An 18,481-nucleotide genomic window follows, 5' to 3' on the forward strand; every position below is an offset into this window, starting at 1 on the left:
CGATGATGTTCATCCCCTCGTTTAGACTCCATCTCGTCGACGGATTTATGTTGGACGGATTTATGCCCCGGAAGATGGAGTCGGTATTCGGGGACGTGGACACTAAATAATTCGGGCATTTTTGCCGACACACTGTTTGATCGACCATACAGTCGAATGGCAGCGTTTATTTGAAGTACCGCTGCGCATCTCTGGCGGCATTGAATGGCAGTTGTTTTTGCTCTTCAATTGGCGTGAAGTCGTCATTTCACCTGTCGTGTTTCTGTACAAAACCATTCGCGATTAGCCCGATCACATAGCACCGTCATGTCTTTACCATCAGTCTCCAACGCGCCAGCCCTCTTCGTCGACGATGACTGCAACTTCAAAGTCATCCGCTCCGTCCCAATCCCCGAGCTCGCCCCGGGTGAGGTCATCGTCAAAGTCTCGTTCTCGGGCGTCAATCCCGCCGACGTGAAACACGGCCTGCACCTCGGCGTTCGGAACACGGTGATGGGCTACGACTTCAGCGGTCGCGTCGTGCGTGCGAACCCCGACTCCGCCTTCAAAGTCGGCGAGGTCGTAGCCGGCCACGTCCCGACGGGTGTCGGGAAGCCGTGGAAGCACGGCGCTCACCAGGAGTATCTCTCCTGTCCCGAGGAGATTGTGTTCAAAGTCCCAGACAACCTGCCGCGTGACCACGCCGCGTGCCTGACCACGGTTTTGACAACGGCTGCTGATGGATTGTACAACATCTTTGGATACCCTCTCCCCGGCGAACAACCCAGCAAAGGGTTCAAGCCCGGTCCGTTGCTGATTTGGGGCGCGTCGACGAGCGTGGGGTTGTGCATGCTCCAACTAGCACGGGCGAGCGGCGCGTTTCCCATCTTCGTCACGGCATCGCTGAGACGGCATGAGCTGTTGGAGAAGCTCGGAGCGACGCGCTGTTTCGACTACGCTTCTCCCGACGTGGAGTCCCGGATCCAGGCCTCCGTGGCCGAGGCTGAGGCGGGGCCCATCGCGTACGCCGCCGATTGTGCCGGAACGATGGGGGAAGTTAGCTCTGCGGACCAGATGTTGAAGTGTGTCGGCGCCGATGCGAAGTTGCTATCTGTGGTTGGTGGGAGGGATCGGCGGTTCAAGATGCCGTTGGCTTCGGCGCACGCTCCGGTCAAGTTGGCACTCGGTGGTCGTGTGATTGAGTTCCCGGCGAGACCAGAGGACTTTGGGCGGATGTGGAAGTCAGTCATATGGGCCGTTGAGAACTACGGCGATGCGTTCTCATTGCCGGTTGTTGATGTCTTCAAGGGCGACGCGGAAAAGGCTCTCGAGGAGGTAAAGAAGGTTGCTGACCAGGGCAAGTTCGGGAAATTGGTATTGGAGCACCCGCTACAATGAGATCGGCTTCCGTCCTTGCTTATCATTTGGAAAGATAGCGAAACAACAAGCGATAGTACTCAATAGGTATCCCGCGGCGCATCATGCATACCGTGGTTTTCCGAGGATAGCTCATCACATGTTTATGCAAATCATGTATCCAGTACATCAGCAACAACACCCAATATCAGAACGAGAACATAAACGATAACATCACAACACAACCAGCACGACTGCATGTCTTAGACACTGCCCTCCATTTTGTACAAACCATTCCGGGATCGGGCCCTCCCGCGGCGGGGCACCATCCTGCCGGGCCCCTCGGCAGCGGCAGGCCGACGATAAGCAGCCATTCCCGGACAAGCTCCGGTCCATCGCCGGTTTTGTCTCCGGCTCCTTTATCTTGGACCTATCGGCGTCTTCCATTGTCATGAAATACCCACAAATTCGTTCCCGGTCGGCAACATTGAACGCCGCGCTCGGCTCCAGCTTTGCCTGCATCGGCTTTCTTCCTCCTCGTCCCACACGCCCGCCACCAACAGAAGCACGCAGAAAAATTGCAGCAAAGAAGACAGAAGGAGGAGAGACGGTTGGTTCGTTCGTTCAAAGTCGGTCAGTGGCGCTCCACCACGAACGAGTTCACTCCAAAGCAACCAAGCAAGACAGAGGACACACCCAAAGGCGGAAGGTCCATTTCTTTTCTGACGCAACAGCGGGGATTCCGCACGTCTTTTTTGCAACGGTGCTGGTCTCTCGTTATCCGGGGAGAGCCAGAGGGGAAAACAGTCGAGGAACGATACCGATTTTCATCCTTTAACCGCCTTTCTTCCTCTCATCCTTCACCGTTTGCTTCCCCTTCCCCCTCCCTCCTCCACACCCCTCTCCCGTTTGAACGACGACCTTCCCGGTTCAGTCAAACTCTACTTGAGCCTCTCTTGCGTCATTGGCGCACCGTAGATCGTTGGAAATCTTGCTACCGTTATATATCGGGGAGGAAAGAAATCAGAAATGGCCGCAGATGAACGGACGCCTCTCCTCAAATCCGGCGCCGGGGCCGTGAAGCGGGTCGGCCGCGGCCTGTGGTCGCCCGCGAACCGCATCCTCTTCGCCGGATTCCTCGTGTCGCTCACCCTCGGTCTCACACAGGTCCCGTACGTAACATCATATCCCAACTAGACTCAGGTCGCTCGAGTTATGTGAACATGGAATTGACATGAGAGCCCCCCCCCGGGGTGCACGCAGCATCATCTATGTCTTCCGCGTGATGGCTTGTGAGGACTTCTACAGCACGCATCCGCCCTTCGACGGCCCCGCTTCGGAGCAGTGCATGCGTCGCGAGATCGACGCCAACACGGCGAGGCAGGTGTCGATCCTCGGCATGACGACCTCGATATGCGGCATCTTCAACCTCTTCATCTGCGGCGACCTCATCAAGCGCTGGGGCACGAGATGGGCCCTCATCAGCCAGACCGGTCTGCTCGGCATTCGTGTGTCGTGCCAGATTCTCGCCGTAGGGACCGGTGGTAAGAGGGGGATTGATCTGATGCAGTACACCCAGCTGATCGGCATTCTCGGAGGGCCTCGTGGCTACATGTGAGTTTTGAAGTTCAGTTTCGCCAGAGACGCGGGCGCTAATGCGACTTATCTGTAGGTTGGTCTTGAACACTGCCGTCGCTGAGGTTGTCGAAAGAAGAAAACATACGGGCGTCTTTGGTCGGCTGCAGGGTGCGGTCATGATCGGAACGGCCATTGGCTACCTACGTAAGTGGAAAATCAAGACCATGATGAGCTGTGACTGACGAGACATCTAGTGGGAGGAATCATTGGTGATGTTTTCGGCATCGTCAGCCCATTCGTCTCCGCCGTCGGCTGCTTCATCGTCGCAACGACCTACGGTGCCATCTTCTGGCCGTCATCTCCTGCAGAGGGCAACGAAGCAGACGGAAAGACGACTTCAGGAGCCTCTGGCTTCCTGGCCCCGATCAAGGTCCTCATGCCGCAGAAGTACCGACTGGACAACGGAAAGGTGATCAGGAACTACGGCCTAGTCTTCCTCGCTCTGGGTATCTTCTTTGGTGTAGTAAGTGTCTCCAAGTCTCTCATCTGAGCATGGTTTTGCTGACGGTGAATCGCAGTTCGCTACTGGCTACGCCCCGATCCTCATCCAGATGTACGCCACCTCCCGCTTCCACTTCGGCACCACCGAGAACGGTATCCTCATGTCCGGCAACGCATGGATCCGCGGCATCTTCTTGATGTTCATCTTCCCCGAAATCATCGATGGAGGCCGACGGTGGTTTGCCTCGACGACTCACGCCGGGCCACTCCACAAGACTCTCACCGAGGAGGAGCGGAATCTGATCCCGACCCACGCCGAGGACATGGACCCTGCCCCTGGCCTCATGAACGCGATCGAGCCGACAAAGGCGCCCCCTGAGGAGGAAGATGAGGACAGTACCTTTGACCTGTTCTTTCTGCGCTGGAGTTTGGTTGTCGACGGCATCGTTACCTCTCTCGCCGCGTGGGCGACTGAGGGCTGGCACGTTTATCTCGGTAAGTAAACCCGATCTCATGACATGTCCATGGTCAAGGACTAACCCTCAACGACAGCCGCCTTCTTGTTGCCTTTCGCATCCGGCTCGGCTCCGGCCGCGAAGGGTGTGATTACGGAAATGTGCCCTCCTCACCAGCGGCAAGACGCCCTGAGTGCCATCACTCTCGTCGAAAGTGCTGCGACTCTGACGACTCAGGGTATCTTCGGACTCATCTTTGCCAGTCTTTCAGAGATTGGCAAGCCGAATTTGACGTTTTTCTGTAACGCGGTGAGTATCGATGCACACAGAATCGAATCGTTCATTGACTAATTCCCGCCTAGGCTCTGGCTGTGATTGCCGTTGGCGTCTTACTACTCGCACATTACCCCCCTTCCAACAGTACTCGAGTCGACGAAGAAGTTGAAGAAACGAGTACACAAGAGTAAGCTTTCACGGGTGACAAAGAAAGAAATATTCGAGCCTGAAAGGGCGTCTTGATCAATATGCTGGTCGTCCGGCGCCAGAATGAGTCTATCACTACTCGCAATGAAGAAGCGAGCGCTCTTCTCACAAACTCCACCCTGTACTCTCACCCACAGCATCTCAATAGTCATCATCCAAGCATTGGCCAGTTGAGCAAGTTGTCGGTGAGTTGGGAGTCTTGTACATTGGAATAACTCACCATGGCATGTGTGGATTAGATGTATCTCTAGATGGGCACATAGGAAAAGTAAAAACTGATTTCAAATTTCACAATGCGACCCCGGTACCCAGCGTCCGGTCAATTACGTGTAGAAGTCGATGTCCGAACGGTCTGGACCGACAAGTATCACCAAAGAAACCCATCCCGCTGATAACATTGCCGATGCCACTCCGGAGGGGTTACGGCGGGGGTGGGGCCTGCCGTCGGTCTTGGCTCGGGCTTCGAGTCCATGACATCAGCGGCCGGTGGCCAAATGTTCGCATTCATCATCGACTGAGTTCATGCAGATCGGTGCTTTTGCCCCGAATCTGGGGTTTTGAAGTATGTCGGCCAAGCTTGGACATGGGATTTGGAAATGTCGATGAAGAAAGATGGATATTCTGGAGCTGCAGCTGAGCAACCGCGCTCAAGATTCCGAGCCGTTCCAATGCCACTCCCGGTCTAGCCAGCGTTCATCTCACAGTCCCCAGCCCAGCCCAGCCAGCTTGACAGTCGGACAATATTTGCCCCCCGCAAGAGTCAATGGATCTCTTGATCAACTATGCTCTTCACCGGGTCAACCAGGTTGTGCTGAATGCCGATCTTCTATCCGACAGTCCAATTCCAAGCTAGAGCCGAGCACCAAACACCCGAATTGTCGAGCCTCCGTTCCCAGCGTCATTGACTTCATGGATCCGCTTGATCTGTGGCGTACCCTAGAGCTACTCTGGGGAAAGCCGCCACGCCTTTGCAACACAATGACAGCAGTCCTGTCTCACCGCGGAGACGTTGATGTAGTAATCTCCCACCTCTGATTCGTCCCGGTTGTCGAAGTGTTCGGACCGTACTCGCCTGCGTCATGCCATTGAGTTCCTAAATTCCATCCATTTGGTGCCTGCATAAGATGAGGCCCGGCCCAGTGGCGACCCGCGTCTTTCCCAATCTCTTGATATAAGACCTCAAAGCTCACCTCCAAATGGATACAGTCCAAAGAATCGTCAAACATCCCATCGAAACCGCCCAGAAGACACTCAACATGGGTTCCTCCGACACCTCATTCGCGGCCCACACGGCCAACCAGTTCAGCACATACGAGAAGGACAGAACAATGGCATCCAAGCACGCCGTCTACACGACGAGCAACGGCGTGCCCATGCCCCATCCATACGAGACGCAGCGGTGCGGCGAAAACGGGCCTCTCTTGCTCCAGGACTTCCACTTGATCGACTTGCTCTCGCACTTCGACAGAGAGCGCATCCCGGAGCGCGTGGTGCATGCTAAGGGAGCCGGAGCCCACGGTTTCTTCGAGTGCACGAATCCCATTCCGGAGCTCTCCCAGGCCGACATCTTCTCGACCAAGGGAAAAAGGTGCCCGATCACCGTCCGCTTCTCGACAGTTGGTGGAGAGTCGGGCTCGCCTGATCTCCAGCGTGATCCGAGAGGTTTCTCGGTGAAATTCCGCACGGAGGATGGAAACTGGGACATGGTTGCGAACAATACGCCCGTGTTCTTTTTGAGAGATCCCGCGAAGTTTCCTCACTTCATTCACACGCAGAAGAGAGACCCAGTAAGCAACCTTTTGACTTATTTCAAGACCATCGTCTGATTTGCCCTGCAGCAAACCCACTTGAATCACAACGATGATTCATTTATGTTCTGGGACTACCTCTCTCAAAATCCAGAGTCCATCCATCAAGTCATGATCTTGATGGGAGACCGCGGCATTCCCGACGGATATCGCTTCATGCACGGCTACGCTGGGCACACCCTCAAGCTCGTCAACAAGGACGGCGACTGGGTTTACGCCCAGATCCACATGAAGTCCCAGCAGGGCACCAAGTTCATCACACAAGAGGACTCCCTCACCATGTCCGCCGACTACTCCACGAACGACCTCTTCCAGGCCATCAAGAAGGGAGACTACCCCAAGTGGACCGTCGAGGTCCAGACGATGACGCCAAAGGAGGCCGAACAGGCGTGGGAGAACGACAAGATCAACGTCTTCGACCTGACGCATGTCTGGCCCCAGGGCAAGTATCCATTGAAGAAGATCGGAGAGTTCACCCTGAACGAGAATCCCATCAACTACTTCGCCGAAGTTGAGCAGGTCGCGTTCAATCCGGCGCATATGCCACCTGGCATTGAGCCCTCAGCCGATCCCGTGCTGCAGTCGCGTCTGTTCTCATACCCAGACACTCATCGCCACCGCATCGGCGTGAACTACCAACAGCTCCCCGTCAACGCCCCGCGAAATGGCTTCAACGCTGGCAGCTTCCAGCGCGACGGCCAAATGGCCTTCTTCAACCAAGGAGCGCGACCGAACTACCTCAGCTCCATCGACCCCATCAAGTTCAAGAACCGCACTGTCGATCTCGACAAGGCCCACGGGCACTTCACCGGTGAGGCCATTACCTTCCTCTCGGAGATCCGACCGGAGGATTTCAACGCGCCTCGCGCGTTGTGGCAGAAGGTCTGGGACGAGCCCGCTCGTGAGCGCTTCATCAAGAATGTGACGGGCAAGATGGAGCTTTGCAAGGACCAGGAGCCCTTGAAGCGGCAGATTGCCATCTTCAGAGAGGTCGACCCAGAGATTGCGCAGAGAATTGAGAAGAGCACTGGAATCAAGGGATATGATGGCATTGCCAACATGAGGTTCAACGGCACTCACAATGGGTTCGCCAAGGATGAGAAGAACAAGTACGCCAACGGTATCAATGTGTCGCAGGGGAAGAGTGTGACAGCCAACAACGGGGCCCCGGTAAACGGCACACACAAGAGCGCCAGGTAGATAAGGCTGTCATTCAGAGTCATATTAAAAACATTTTCTACTTCGACTTGGAATTATTGTGCCGGCCAGCCTGTCATGTGTGAAGGCGGAGCTCATGGTTGCCTGGGCCTGCATATTTGATGCATGTAATGAGGCAGTGCACATTGTGAGTGATGATTGGCGCTTGTAAGCTGCGCCGGTCCGCCTTCAGTCCGCCTTGCAGTTTTCGCTGCCCGTTGGACATAGGGTAAGGTATGAGAACAAACATTCTACCGCCAAGAGTAAGTTGTACTTTCAGGCCCAGAACACGTTCTTTGAGCGGTTTTTGTTGTACTCTTGGGCCAAGCGGTTAGACAAAATATGGGTAAAAGGGGGTAAAGATACATATAGTACTTTTGCTCCGAAATAAAGAACGCTGTTCTACCAAGGTATGCTCACAAAGGTCTGCCAAAAGTACGTATTTTCTCGTACCCTAGTTGAACATCATCCCCGAACTTTCAAACTCGTACTTAAGACGCTGATATTGCGATCAGTTTCAGAAGATTGACATTAAGACTTCACTTCAAACTTGAACATCATCCTCAGACATCTCACTTCTATCACCACCTCTCAACTTCTCATATCCCTAGGAATCATGCAAATCTCACAAGCTTCGATCTTGAAAAGCCTCCAGGGTGTAGCCGAGGTAACCAAGTCTCCTCAAGAAGACATTGGTCCCATTGAACAGTTGTTCAAGTCACAGGGCATCACAGCGAAAGATGGCTTTCCATTCGACAAGTGGCAGAGAATCATCCAAGAGACTCTCGAAGAGTCGGATGAAACAAAGTTTCATATCGCCAGCCTAGCCCTCTCCGTCTCCTTTCTCCGCGAAACATGCCGCCAGGAACAGCAAGCTTCCCCGCAAGACCTCGACCGAATTTGGACCATCGTCCACAAGGCACTCACAAGCAAGAACCTGTCACCCAGCCTGTTCACTGCGAACCGTAGCGCGCAAGGCCTTCTAGCCGTACCTCTCTGCAGCCTGCTCCGAGACGGTAATATCGACGAGCTCTTCCGTCTGCACGTATGGATGCCCAATGACAAGCGCGCGAACCCGGACTTCGCAATCCACTCTCACCAGCCGTTCGCTCAAAGCTGGATCCTCGCCGGCAAGGGGGTCGACCATGCCTACCAAGTCGACCCGGTCGACAACGTGGACAAGGCGACTCACGCCGGGTACGCGCTGGCCTGGAACGACGGCAAGGGGCAGAACGCGGATTACAAGACGCACCAGTCCTATTCGGTCGTTCAGAACACGGGGAAGCTGTTCAACGCGGCCGAGACGTCTACGGAGAAGCATGTTAGGAACGATACGTATTCGATCGCGGCGGCGGCGTTTCATACTTCAGAGGTTGAACCGGGTCAGCTGCACGCTACGCTGTTCTTCTTCGACGCTCATCGTGGGTTCGTAAAGGATGCTGGAGTTCTTGGGCCGAGGGATGGGGAGTCTTATCAACAGTCCCGTGATCCGGCGGGGATCACGCCTGCTGAACTGGCTGAGGCTGTTGAAGCTGAGAGAGTTGAGGAAGCTAAGAGAGTTGAGGAGTTGTCGTGATGGCTTCACTCGTCGCTGCAGCCTCCTGGTGGATCACGATCCCACGTGACTACTCGCGTAATGGCTCGTATGTTACGCTGCGCGTCCCACGCCTATTCCAGATAGCTTCGTACACTTGAATATACACTTTTGTTTCCCTGGTCCTGCGCGCTCTAACTCACCAGAGGAGTTAACAGCTGAGAATGACACGGTCCAGTGATGAGAGGGTGCCGAGACTTTTCCGAGGACTGAGTTGACGTTTCCTTGTGCTAAACAAGACAAGCAAGCAACTGAATTTCGTATGCATCGAGTATGCGTTTTAGGGAGTTTTGATACCATATGAAAGAACATGATATTTCTTAAGATTTAGGGATTGCGAACTCTTGACCATTTCCCACCCTTTACTTCTACTACGATACCTGATCTAACTCAATGAAAAAGACATCCTTGCTTTTAATAATTCCAGAAGTCAGCAGTGATTAGCTACTCGTTGACCACCTCAACAGAAAGATCCTTTGGCCAAAATGGCTGATCAACACCGTTTCCTCTGGTTCCGACGTTGAACTTGGGCTCAACCGCGCCGTCATTGTACTGAGCGATAGGCTTGACGACCATGAAAGTTCCATTCACGGCCTCAGACCTGCGGGTCTCGAAGAAGTGCTGTTGGAACAGGGTCGTCACGTCGTGAGCGTAGAGAAGCTTGGAGACTGTTGGAACGGTATACGGCATGGCATGATAGTGCCTGAAGACCGGCGAGCCGTGACGATCCCAGAGTTCCTTCCACACCGGATCCGGATACATGCCGCACGAGCGGATGAGCCATTGGGTGTAATAGTTGAGGGCGACCTATTTTGATCAGCAAGACGAACCGTATTCTCGAGGAGAAACTCACATCAACGCCGTAACTGCCTCCGTTCTCTGCTCTCTTCATCAATGCGTCCAGGACACCGACGCTGCCACAGATACTCGCACTACCTGACTGTCAGCTGTATCATCCAGGACAGAAACATGGTGCTTCTCACCCATAGTCAGCAACGGGGAATGGAGGCGTCACGGCCTCGTTGTGGCCCATGGCCTGACCGTAAGCCATGGAAACTCCGCAGCACTTAAGATAATGAATTAGCACGATCCTGCGCCGAAGGAGTCACCTCGTCTTACCGCGTCGCTAACCTGCTGCCAACCGCCGCGGTTCTTCCACGGTCCGTGCCAGCCGTAGCAATTCTCTCGGACGTGAACGATACCCCGATCGCGCGTCTTCACCAACTCAAAGATATCCTCACGTCCGAAACCATGCTTCTGCATGACGCCGGGGCGGTAGCCATCAACAACGACGTCCGCATCCCGAATGAGTGCTCTGAGTTTCTCCTTGTCCGCCTCGTCGTTGAGGTCCAGGTGACAGTTCCATTTGCCCCAGTTCAGATCCTGATGCAGGACAGACATGTCGGTGACGTTGGGGGAAGTGACGCGCATCACGCTGGCGCCGAGCTCTGCGAGACCTCGGGATATCGCGGGCCCGGCGATGATGCGGGATAGATCAACGACTCGGAGGCCTGCAAGGGGTCTCTGGGGAGATGAGGGGAGCGCCTCGTTTTCTGGCCACCATGATGCTGGCTGAGCGTTATTGTTCGCTTGGTTGAGCTCGTAAAGCCCGATGTTCTGCACCGCCTTGCCTTGCTCGCTCGCAAAATACTCGTCTGAAGACCATGCAATCACACCGGACTGGCGATGCTTCTCGTTTAGGAGCTCGTCCAGGTCTTTCCAATTATACTGACCCACGACCTTCGCGAACCGCTCTACCACCGCGTCGTAGGTGTCGATGGGCTCTCCGTCGGCCGGCAAGCCCAATGCCTTGAGAATGGGGTCCGGGTTGATGCCTCCTGTCCGAATGTTAAAGCTGTCTTAGTACGTCTGGTGGAGAACGACATACCATGCATCTGGTAAAGTTTTCCATCCTTGGTCTTGTAGATATTTGTCGGGAGCTGGCGGTGAAGGCTTGCTGAGCACCTGTGCAAGTCCGTGTCGGGAAACATCTTCATCGCGTCGGGAAGGAAGCTTGCCACAGCCATTGGCGTAATCTTGCCATCGTCTCCGATCAGGGAGGCCACTAGAGGTGAGAAGCAGAACAAGGCCGCGTGGTCCCTAACCCAATTCCCGATTAGCCTCGAACTCAATATCGTGATCTTTCATAGTGAGAAGACTTCTCAGCTTACGTGTTGATAGTAACGTCTGCTGGCTGAGCATTGTACTTCTTCATGATCAGGCGGTTGATCAGAGTGGCTTCGAGAGCCTTCAGAGCCGCGATGCTCTCGGCGAACTTCCAGTTGACAGGAACGCTCGGCTTGGTTGAACCCTCGAATTTCACCTTCTGTCCAAGAGATTTGAGGTCGCTGGGCAGGTGGTTCATGAGCGGATTTTCCAGAATACCGGTGATGAAAGCGGCCTTGGCTTCTTGAGGCACCGAATAGTCGGAGAGAGAGCCCATGATGTCCGAACTTTCGCGTATTCTATTATCACAGGTCTTGGGGGTTGGATACGGCGGTTTATGGCGTTCGGTCTGATTCAAGTGATAAGCGAAGTAGCAGGTTGAACAGCGTTCAACGGGGATGTCATCTGGTATTAATCCTACTATGCCGCTCCCTCCACGTGTAGAGGCAAGGAACACATCGAGAAATTTCGATTCGTCTCATCTACGGCGCTAGATACAACAGGGTGCCGTGTGTCGGAAAGCCAGTTTCTGGGTTTCTGCTGTCGTGAGATTAGTTTCACGGGCCCTGTGAGATGCCTCAAGAGACCCTCAGTACTTACTGCAATGCTTCGGAATGAGACATGCAGCGTTGGGCTTTGCAACATGTCATCCTATGATGGGAGCAGCTTCTCTGCAAGGAAATGAAGCAACCAGAGGTTTGGTCTTCAATTCGCGTCGCACGGCGACATTCGCATGCAAACATCTGCTCGCCTTTCACTTTCACGTCTGTAGGGCAAGTTAGCCATGTGAGTCCAGTCATTGCGAGAAAAGGTCATTATTCAGAGATTCAATCCAACATCGGGAACTTTGTCGAGCCCGTGATCCGTTCACGCGGAGTGAAGGATCAGAATCCCGCCCGTGCAGAACCGTTTAGGCTGATGCACAGCTCGGTGATGGCGTGTCAGCTCGTGCATCATTGTCAGATGAAACCTAAAAGGCACTCGAACTCTTATCGAAACACCTTGGCCTTCTACTTCAATAGGTGACGACCAATTCAGAGGCGCTCATGGGGACGTCAGCGGTGCCCCATCGTCAAGAGTGGCACCGCGTGCGCATGCGCGAGGTGGCAGTCGTGCTTGCATATGTGCTGCCCATGTGATCAAACCTTGCTCTTGATTGTATGTTCATACGTTTTTCAATGTTATTCTTTATAATCCAAACTCGGCGGCAGGCTTCTCCGACTTCTCGAAGCTCTTCATCGGCTCCAAACCCCAGCGTCCAAACATGGCACCGTCCTCGTCCCAGTTGTTGCAGTCCGTCGTCAACATCTTCTCTCCCGTGAAAATAGCATTGGCGCCAGCCATGAAGCAAAGAGCCTGCTTCTCTTCCGACATCGTCTTCCTTCCGGCGGCGATGCGAATGATGGTCGACGGCATGATGATCCGCGCGGTCGCGATGGTCCGCAGCATGCTCGTGAACTGAATCGGCGTCCTGTCGCCCAGCGGCGTACCCTTGATAGGCACCAACGCGTTGACGGGGAAGCTCTCGGGATGCGACGGCAGCGTGGAAACGGTGTGCAGCAGACCGATGCGGTCGTCCGACGACTCTCCGAGTCCGAGGATGCCACCGGAGCAGACGTTAATACCGGCGTCACGGACGTGGCTCAGCGTCTTGAGACGCTCGTCGTAGCTGCGAGTGGAAATAATGGACGGGTAGAACTCGCGGCTGGTGTCGACGTTGTGGTTGTAGGCCGTCAAGCCGGCCTCCTTGAGCTCCTTGGCCTGCTCCGAATCAATCATGCCGAGGGTGACGCACACCTCCATGCCCATCTCCCGAACACCAGTCACCATGGCCTTGATGTTTTTCAAGCTGTTTTTGCGGCCGCGCATGTCGCGCCACGCGGCGCCCATGCAAAATCGCGTGCTGCCATTGTCCCTGGCGGTGCGGGCCGCCGCCAGGACGGACTCGACGCTCTCGACCTTCTTCGCCTTCAGGCCGGTGCCGTCCTGGTATCGGGTAGACTGCGCGCAGTAAGAGCAGTCCTCGGTGCAGCCGCCCGTTTTGATGTTCATGAGCGTGCAGAGTTGGACCTCGGCCGGGTTGTGGAATCGGCGATGGACGGAGCCCTGGACGGCGGGTTGTTAGCCGGGATCCTGTTTCCGAGTTTTTGGGCGTAGCGAACTTACGGCTTGGAAGGCCAGCTCCATCAGGGGTTGGTAGTAGATGGCGGAGATCTCCTCTCTTGTCCAGTCATGCCTGACTCCAGTCGCGTTGACTGCTTTTTGGAGAATCTGCTTGGCCTCGAGGGCTCTTTGGGTGGTGCGGATGTTCGGGTCCTCAACCGGCGGAGGCGGAGCGGGGGCGACCACGACGGCCTCCGCGACCGATGACATGTGCGCCCGTGACACGGCCGGGAATACATTTCGGTTGATTTGGGAGTAAAAGGTACCGCGTTCAAGGGCAGTTCGTCGGAGACTCCGAGAGGCAGCACTTCTAGCCACCGCCATCGCGTTGGCCCTCATTTTGATAATATACTTTCGTCAGGTACGGGGCACCTTGTTGACGCGGCGAGACTGATGGCGGATCAAGGGTCTGGAGGTCGATGTTGAGCAATTGATTTCTTCAATAGCTAATTCCGCCAGTTCTGAGTTCTTCGAATCTTTTTCAGCTTGTGTAAATAACGCCGCATACGCTCAAAGAAAGCTCGAAATCAGAAAGAACATTCGTCAAGACCTCCGACTCAACACTGAGATGAGGGGTGAGGGGTTTTGTAGCTTGCTTCAGGGTTCACGCCTCGGGGTTCGGTCCATCAGCAAGCTCAGTCACTCACTGATTGAGCCCCTTGCCAATTTCACTTCACATCACATCCCGAGTAACCGGCCAGCCAGCCGACCGCTGGAAAGCTAAACTGGCGGTTACCTACGGTTGCCGCATATGCGCGCATGTCTGAGTCAACTCAAGAAACACCTTCAGCTTCGGCCAAGCGGATGTGGCTCCGGGGATTGGTGGAATCGGGGTGGAGAGGTTGAGGTAGTGTACATACATGTAGTAATGTGAGGGGCAGGGAGGACAGGGGAAGTTGCAGATGCAGGCAAGGCAGGTCATCCCGAAAAGAAACGTTTCCATAGGGTAATTCCGCTCTCACAAGCTCATTTTCACCATGTTCCGTCGGCCTGTTGATGTGAGGGGTGGAGCTGCGACTCGGTGAGGTGTTACTGTTGACTTGGTCGCCGCCCCCAAACCCCAACAAAACTCCCGAGCCCCCGCGGATCCCGCGAACTAAATACTGGCTGCTGCTGTTGCTAAAGCTGCCTGCTCATTTCGATCGTCAAGCTGATCTTGGTTGGGTAAACATACGGGTCATTTCTCAATGGTGAGGTGAAAAGCACAGCTTCCGCAGTGAGCCACGACGCCCGCGTACGTCATTTTCATCCATCAGTAATGGAGACTTGGAGAAGCTGGATCCTTGCACGGGAGAGAGCTTCACTAACAACACGTGGGGCACTTCAAACGATTTGGGCACTTGGCTCAATGTTTTAAAACGCTCATCGCCGGGAGCTGATAGCTGGTTTTCTATTCTTAATCCAGTGGAAATGTCCCAGTCCTACCTTACGAGACGTTCCAACTCCACGTTATGAATAGAATTCAACAGAACATAAGTGGGTAGAACCGCAATTTCCTTCGCGATATTTCCTTTGCTAAACACAGCCCGCTGCCCTTTTGCCAGCTGTAGAGTAGTAGTATCGCGCATCCAAGAGACACCAGCCGTGTTATTATTCAATCAGTCAGCGTGTTTTTGTTAACTTCTGCAGCTTAGATATTCTCTCTTCTTATTTACGCAAACGAAATTTCACGACACCAGAAGGAGTTCCATCGGCAGGTCATGATACATCTGATAATCCAACTCCTGACTCCATTCCAGCACAACAAACTTAGTCAGAGCAACGATGACGTCCACCGATAGCCCAGACTCCGAGACCTCCTCAGATTCCCAGTATTTTCCATCAACATCACCCCAGAAATCAGTCTTATCCAGGTCATGCTTCCCGCGCACAAGTATGAAGGCGGCCTCCGTGAAAGCTCGGACAACATCGCCACTGTCGCCGGACCCTGCCATCACCGTGGCGTGAACGATATCCGGCATGCTTCCTTTCACCATACTACTCTTCCATCCTCGAGATTGAAGAAGACGGCCGTTGTCTGACACCGACTTTCGAAGCACGTCCGCAAGGGCGGACCTATGCGAATCCATGCGCGGTTTTCCGTAGGCCAGCAGGATGTCACGCATGCCGCGATGCATGGACCACGAAAGAGTTGTCCACGGCAGATTGTCCAATACGTTGCAGATGATGTCGATTTCCGGCTGACGCGCGTACAGCGGTACTGACTGGTCGTCGGTGGGACTTGGGAGGTCCAGTCTCAGGGTGCCCGATTCCGATCGTACCAACTCCAAGGCATCGTCATCAAGAGCTCTTCGATGCAGGAGATCAACATCGTGGACGCAACCGCCCACCATGTTGTACAGGTGACGGCTTCCATGAGAACCCGCAAACCCCCTACTTTGAAATTCAAGAACTGCCGGTTTGTCTTTGCGCCCGGGGAAGGCGACCAGAAGGCTGTCCTCCCCCTTTTCGCGGCTGTTGCAGATTCCGCAGAGCATTTCGATGCATCTGTCAACGCGCTGGTGAATCGATGCGGGGTACACGTCGGATCCAGGCGCCTTCAGAATATCGTGAGGCGACAGCTTGACGATTGCCGGCGTGCCGATGGCCCATTCGATTGTCCAGAGTCCTGCGTACGAGGGGTATGATGCTCGATAACCAGCATCGCCAGAATACCGGAAGACCGACCGCGCATTTGTGACGCTGAGAAGAGTGATCAGAGACGCCCTGGAAATGCGCACGCAGATAGCTGCTCCATGGCGAACCAGCGGCTGCACATTGATGTGAGCCCACCTGCGAGCCTTTGCATGGTCTGGTATCCCTCGATCAGTCGAGATGGCTCGACCATCTGCGCCGAACTGCGGCGCGGGATTTTGAGATTCTTGGTTCAGGATGTCCATCAGCACCGCCCATGACGCTTTCCCGGATTCTTCTCTCGCTTTTCTGGTTAGGTGAACATCGTTGACGCGGCAGAAGCCTGCGAGCGAGGCGATGATTACAGGTCCAAGAGGTGTCGGCTTCCAGAGTTGATTCCACGATCGCTTTGGCTGTCGTTTCGCCCAAGGACCGAGGAGTTCCGGGTCCCTGAAAATGAAGAAAGGGTCCAGCTGCTCCTGGATGACCGTACCCTGAGCGATTAAAGAGCCGAGGCCGACTGCAGTTGCAAGGGCCCCGATCCAGGAAGCAACCGCACTAGATGCTTCCATTGATGGACAGTCTGATAAGAGTTGGATGATGGGTTAGCAGACTCGAAAAAGCACAACCAGAAGGTCGACGTCTCAAGAGGCGTTCACAAACAGGATATCTCAGAGCAACATAACGACGAAGGTCATGGCGACTCGCACTTTAAAATAATACAGGAGGCTTCGCAGCCATCCCTGAGGGTGTGTCGCGTAAGACATGCTTATCGGCTGTGCATCGCCAAGTATGAAGCATCCTGTATTATGGCAGGCTGAGCAACGATCGAAGTCGGTAAGCCAGGCAGCCCCGAGTTTCTCCTTTGGTGAAGGCTCGGGGCGACTTGGGGCAACATGCTGCAGTGTTCGGACACGTGCATGCACACATGTTCATGATGATTGCGAGAACAACCTCATAAAAGTCAAGTACTTCTGAAGAGACTCTAATCGGAAGACCTGAGGGCTAAGTTACATCTCTTCGGCAGGCTGAGAGACCGTATGTCCACAGCTTCCTTGACAGAGTCAGCGGTGCGATACCGGCAGCCCGGTCTTCAAGTTGAGACTCCGGGCAATTGTGGCGGAAATGTGTATAGCGAACACACTGTTAGAGCGGGTGGAAACGTACGACAGTTGCATGAAGCACGCCCAATGACTGATGTTGAATGACTTGTGGCTGCATCTTCATGGCGCAGCCTGCTCTCCCAGCTGAGCATCGCCCACCACATCGACATCCGATGGTCCGACGCCAATCTTGGCTAGAACACTCGACAACCATTTCAGGGCTTATCAGATCTAGCCCCAGTTCTGAGGGCCACTGATGAAGAATACGACTCATGATAGTTATTGGAGACATCCCATCAGGTTCTGCGGCGCGAAAGCTCAGCAGACACTAGCACTCGCTGGTCTTTGTAAAATCCAGCACATACTGAAAAAGTCTGCGTACTTATTCATACAGATTGCCACTCAAATACTTCAGCCCAGTATCACAAGCAACCGTAACAACCGTCTTTCCAGGGCCCAGCTCCTTCGCTAGCTGAATCGCGGCAACTACGTTGAGCCCCGTTGACGTTCCGGTCAACAAACCCTCCTCCCTGGCCAGCCTACGGCACATATCGCGGCCCTCCTTTTCCGATATCGCGCGAGCCTCATCGTAGAGCGTGTCATCTAGCAGGGGTGGCAGGAACCCGGGGCTGATGCCTTCAACGCTGTGCGTTCCTCCTTTCCCTGTCGTAATAAGAGGCGAAGATTCGGGTTCCAGCACAACCACGCGTGTGTCCGGCTTCGACGCCTTGAGCACCTTGGCCGTTCCCATGATCATGCCGGCCCCGCCAGCAGCGCCGCAGAAAGTGTCGATGCCTTGGGGGAACTGGGCCAGGAGCTCTTCGCCGAGCGTCTTATACCCGACCACCCCATCCGTGTTCCTGAACTGGTTGGCCGGGTAGTAGGTGTTGTCGCTCTCAGCAAGCGTCTTCGCTCGCTCAACCATCTTTGGAAACAAGTCCGGCGTGATCTTTCCACTAGGACTGTGGACGATGTCGACAACAGCGCCGAAGGCTGCCATTGAGCGCCGCTTCTCAGCAGCGATCGCGTTGGAGCAGACGGCGCGGAATCCGTATCCCTTGAGACTACAGATCATAGCGAGGGATGAGCCGGTGCTGCCACCAGTGGCCTCAATGACAGTCATGCCGGGCTTGAGATCTCCCCTTTTCTCGGCCTCCTCGACGATGGCTTTTGCCAGACGGTCTTTGTACGAACCCGTCGGGTTCATGTACTCGAGTTTGATGTAGACGTCGGCGCTACCCTCTGGGACAACATTGCGTAAGCGGACGCATGGTGTGTTGCCGATGATGTCGAGCACGCCGTCCACCGGAGGCTGGGGGGCAGATGAGTTGGACATGTCGGTGTTTGAGGGCGTTGATAATGACAGTGGAGATATAGGTAGCGCAAACAACAGGATAGAAACCAGTGCAGATGATGTAGACTTCTACCCAGGTATTTACCAGGTTTTATACTCCGCTGTGTTACTTCATGAGAAATGTGAGCAAC

At 54.5% G+C, this 18,481-nt stretch overlaps 8 protein-coding genes across 8 annotated transcripts; 4 read left to right on the forward strand and 4 right to left on the reverse strand.

Annotated features, from left to right (window-relative positions):
- Positions 1-306: 306 nt before the first annotated feature.
- Positions 307-1,377, forward strand: CkaCkLH20_02361 (alcohol dehydrogenase; the record flags this gene model as incomplete). The annotated part of the gene is made up of 1 exon (XM_038885080.1): positions 307-1,377. One exon carries the CDS (start codon positions 307-309, stop codon positions 1,375-1,377), a length of 1,071 nt encoding a protein of 356 aa, XP_038749868.1.
- Positions 1,378-2,364: 987 nt separating this feature from the next.
- On the forward strand, positions 2,365-4,336 carry CkaCkLH20_02362 (major facilitator superfamily transporter; the record flags this gene model as incomplete). The annotated part of the gene is made up of 7 exons (XM_038885081.1): positions 2,365-2,507; positions 2,599-2,949; positions 3,008-3,117; positions 3,168-3,436; positions 3,492-3,909; positions 3,967-4,178; positions 4,232-4,336. 7 exons carry the CDS (start codon positions 2,365-2,367, stop codon positions 4,334-4,336), a joined length of 1,608 nt encoding a protein of 535 aa, XP_038749869.1.
- Positions 4,337-5,548: 1,212 nt separating this feature from the next.
- Positions 5,549-7,360, forward strand: CkaCkLH20_02363 (peroxisomal catalase; the record flags this gene model as incomplete). The annotated part of the gene is made up of 2 exons (XM_038885082.1): positions 5,549-6,139; positions 6,191-7,360. 2 exons carry the CDS (start codon positions 5,549-5,551, stop codon positions 7,358-7,360), a joined length of 1,761 nt encoding a protein of 586 aa, XP_038749870.1.
- Positions 7,361-7,973: 613 nt separating this feature from the next.
- CkaCkLH20_02364 (uncharacterized protein) lies at positions 7,974-8,933 on the forward strand (the record flags this gene model as incomplete). Its single annotated transcript, XM_038885083.1, has 1 exon — positions 7,974-8,933. One exon carries the CDS (start codon positions 7,974-7,976, stop codon positions 8,931-8,933), a length of 960 nt encoding a protein of 319 aa, XP_038749871.1.
- A 462-nt stretch (positions 8,934-9,395) lies between these two features.
- CkaCkLH20_02365 (uncharacterized protein) lies at positions 9,396-11,394 on the reverse strand (the record flags this gene model as incomplete). The annotated part of the gene is made up of 6 exons (XM_038885084.1): positions 9,396-9,758; positions 9,805-9,883; positions 9,935-10,017; positions 10,071-10,789; positions 10,840-11,051; positions 11,123-11,394. 6 exons carry the CDS (start codon positions 11,392-11,394, stop codon positions 9,396-9,398), a joined length of 1,728 nt encoding a protein of 575 aa, XP_038749872.1.
- Positions 11,395-12,305: 911 nt separating this feature from the next.
- Positions 12,306-13,490, reverse strand: CkaCkLH20_02366 (biotin synthase; the record flags this gene model as incomplete). Its single annotated transcript, XM_038885085.1, has 2 exons — positions 12,306-13,223; positions 13,284-13,490. The coding sequence occupies 2 exons, from the start codon at positions 13,488-13,490 to the stop codon at positions 12,306-12,308; spliced, it is 1,125 nt and encodes a 374-aa protein (XP_038749873.1).
- A 1,457-nt stretch (positions 13,491-14,947) lies between these two features.
- On the reverse strand, positions 14,948-16,465 carry CkaCkLH20_02367 (uncharacterized protein; the record flags this gene model as incomplete). The annotated part of the gene is made up of 1 exon (XM_038885086.1): positions 14,948-16,465. One exon carries the CDS (start codon positions 16,463-16,465, stop codon positions 14,948-14,950), a length of 1,518 nt encoding a protein of 505 aa, XP_038749874.1.
- A 913-nt stretch (positions 16,466-17,378) lies between these two features.
- Positions 17,379-18,332, reverse strand: CkaCkLH20_02368 (cysteine synthase a; the record flags this gene model as incomplete). Its single annotated transcript, XM_038885087.1, has 1 exon — positions 17,379-18,332. The coding sequence occupies one exon, from the start codon at positions 18,330-18,332 to the stop codon at positions 17,379-17,381; it is 954 nt and encodes a 317-aa protein (XP_038749875.1).
- Between the last annotated feature and the right edge of the window lie 149 nt (positions 18,333-18,481).

This window comes from Colletotrichum karsti (genome assembly GCF_011947395.1).
Source record: "Colletotrichum karsti strain CkLH20 chromosome Unknown Scaffold5, whole genome shotgun sequence".
NCBI lineage: Eukaryota > Fungi > Ascomycota > Sordariomycetes > Glomerellales > Glomerellaceae > Colletotrichum > Colletotrichum karsti.